At 59.6% G+C, this 1,204-nt stretch overlaps 1 protein-coding gene across 6 annotated transcripts in view; it reads left to right on the top strand.

The window, feature by feature from the left end:
* The window catches only part of LOC114064542 (ankyrin repeat and fibronectin type-III domain-containing protein 1-like), a 192,935-nt gene that overhangs the window by 152,909 nt on the left and 38,822 nt on the right, over window positions 1–1,204 (top strand). For 4 of the 6 annotated variants that reach the window (XM_027897710.1, XM_027897708.1, XM_027897714.1 and 1 more), the window contains one exon: window positions 722–850. The exons of the other annotated variants lie outside the window; for them this stretch is intronic. In XM_027897710.1, the coding sequence (XP_027753511.1) occupies window positions 722–850 (129 nt within the window). The remainder of the gene's footprint in view (window positions 1–721; window positions 851–1,204) is intronic. 6 annotated transcript variants of the gene reach the window in all.

Consider the following 1,204-nt stretch of genomic DNA (forward strand, 5'->3'; position numbering starts at 1 on the left):
CTCAGTGCCACTTCTCTGCCACTGGGCTTGGAGACAGTGCAGATGTGCCTTGGGACAGCAGCTCTCCTCTGAAGAGGGTTGGAGTGGAGAGGGGTGTGCAGCGTGTTCCCAGAGCCTGCAGATGTTTTTTTCCCAGGCCCCAGGGATGCCTGGAACATCCCACCTGGTGGGAAGGGGCTTTGTTGGCACAGACAGGTCCTTCAGTTGAACCCATTTGCTCCCACACACTTCTGTTTTCTCCTCTGCCCCCTCTCTGATGTGGGCTGATTTCTGTGTCAATCCTCCTCAGGGAAGCTGTCCCAGTGTGTGGGAGCCCCAGCTGGGAGGCCACAGGGGCTCCAGGGTTTCTCTGAAGGAGTGTGTGGCCGAGGCAGGGGTCAGCTTTGATTCTCCCTGCTGACGTGTGGCTGGCTGTTTTCTCCATCATCAGTTGGAGTTTGAGCAGGAATGCACAGCCTGGGGAGGTGATTCTGCTGCAGAGGGAGCAGGACCTGGTGCTCTCAGCCTGCCAGGCTGCACCTTCAGTTTGGCAAACATGGGTTTATGCTGGCCCCGGCCTGCTCAAAGAATACTAAACCTGCTGCTCCTCTGCTCCCCACTCCATCCCGGTGCCACTGACCCTCTGGGAGCCCCCTCTGTTCAGTGCTGAGCATCTCCAGGGACGTGCCCCTGGGAGCCAGGCACTTCAGGGCCATTAACGCCTTTCCTCTCCCCTCCCCAGGTCGGAAAGCAGCCTCGCTAGGTTTGCCCACCGCTTGTCGGTGAAGCAGAAGCAGGAGAAGAGAAGGAAGGCTGAGTATGCCTCGGCCGAGCTGTCTGCATTCCGGCCCAGGTCTCTGAGCATTGAATGGTAAGAGCTGCAGGACAGGGCTGGGGGAAGGAGCTCCTGCCTCTCCAGCCCCCCTCCTGTCCCCTTTCCTTGCTGCTGCCTCTCTCTGTCCCTGTCAAAGCCATGTCCCAAGGGACAACACCCCTTCAAAGCCCTCCAGCTGCTGCAGAGGCTGCCCCAGGTATCCACCCAAAACATCCCCCCTTGCCCCAGTGCAGTGCAGAGTCCCAGGGGCTCTTTCCTTGAGGGGTTGAAGGAGACCCCACAAGCTGAGCCATGGGAGTCTTTCAGGGCTCTTGTGGGTACTGGAAATGTGTGTGTGCCCCCCACCACTGGGCCCTTCCCTTCCCTTCCCTTCCCTTCCCTTCCCTTCCC

Source organism: Empidonax traillii, unplaced genomic scaffold, assembly GCF_003031625.1.
Source record: "Empidonax traillii isolate 1590-97213 ecotype Southwest subspecies unplaced genomic scaffold, ASM303162v1 scaffold555:size490716, whole genome shotgun sequence".
In the NCBI taxonomy this organism is placed as follows: Eukaryota; Metazoa; Chordata; class Aves; order Passeriformes; family Tyrannidae; genus Empidonax; species Empidonax traillii.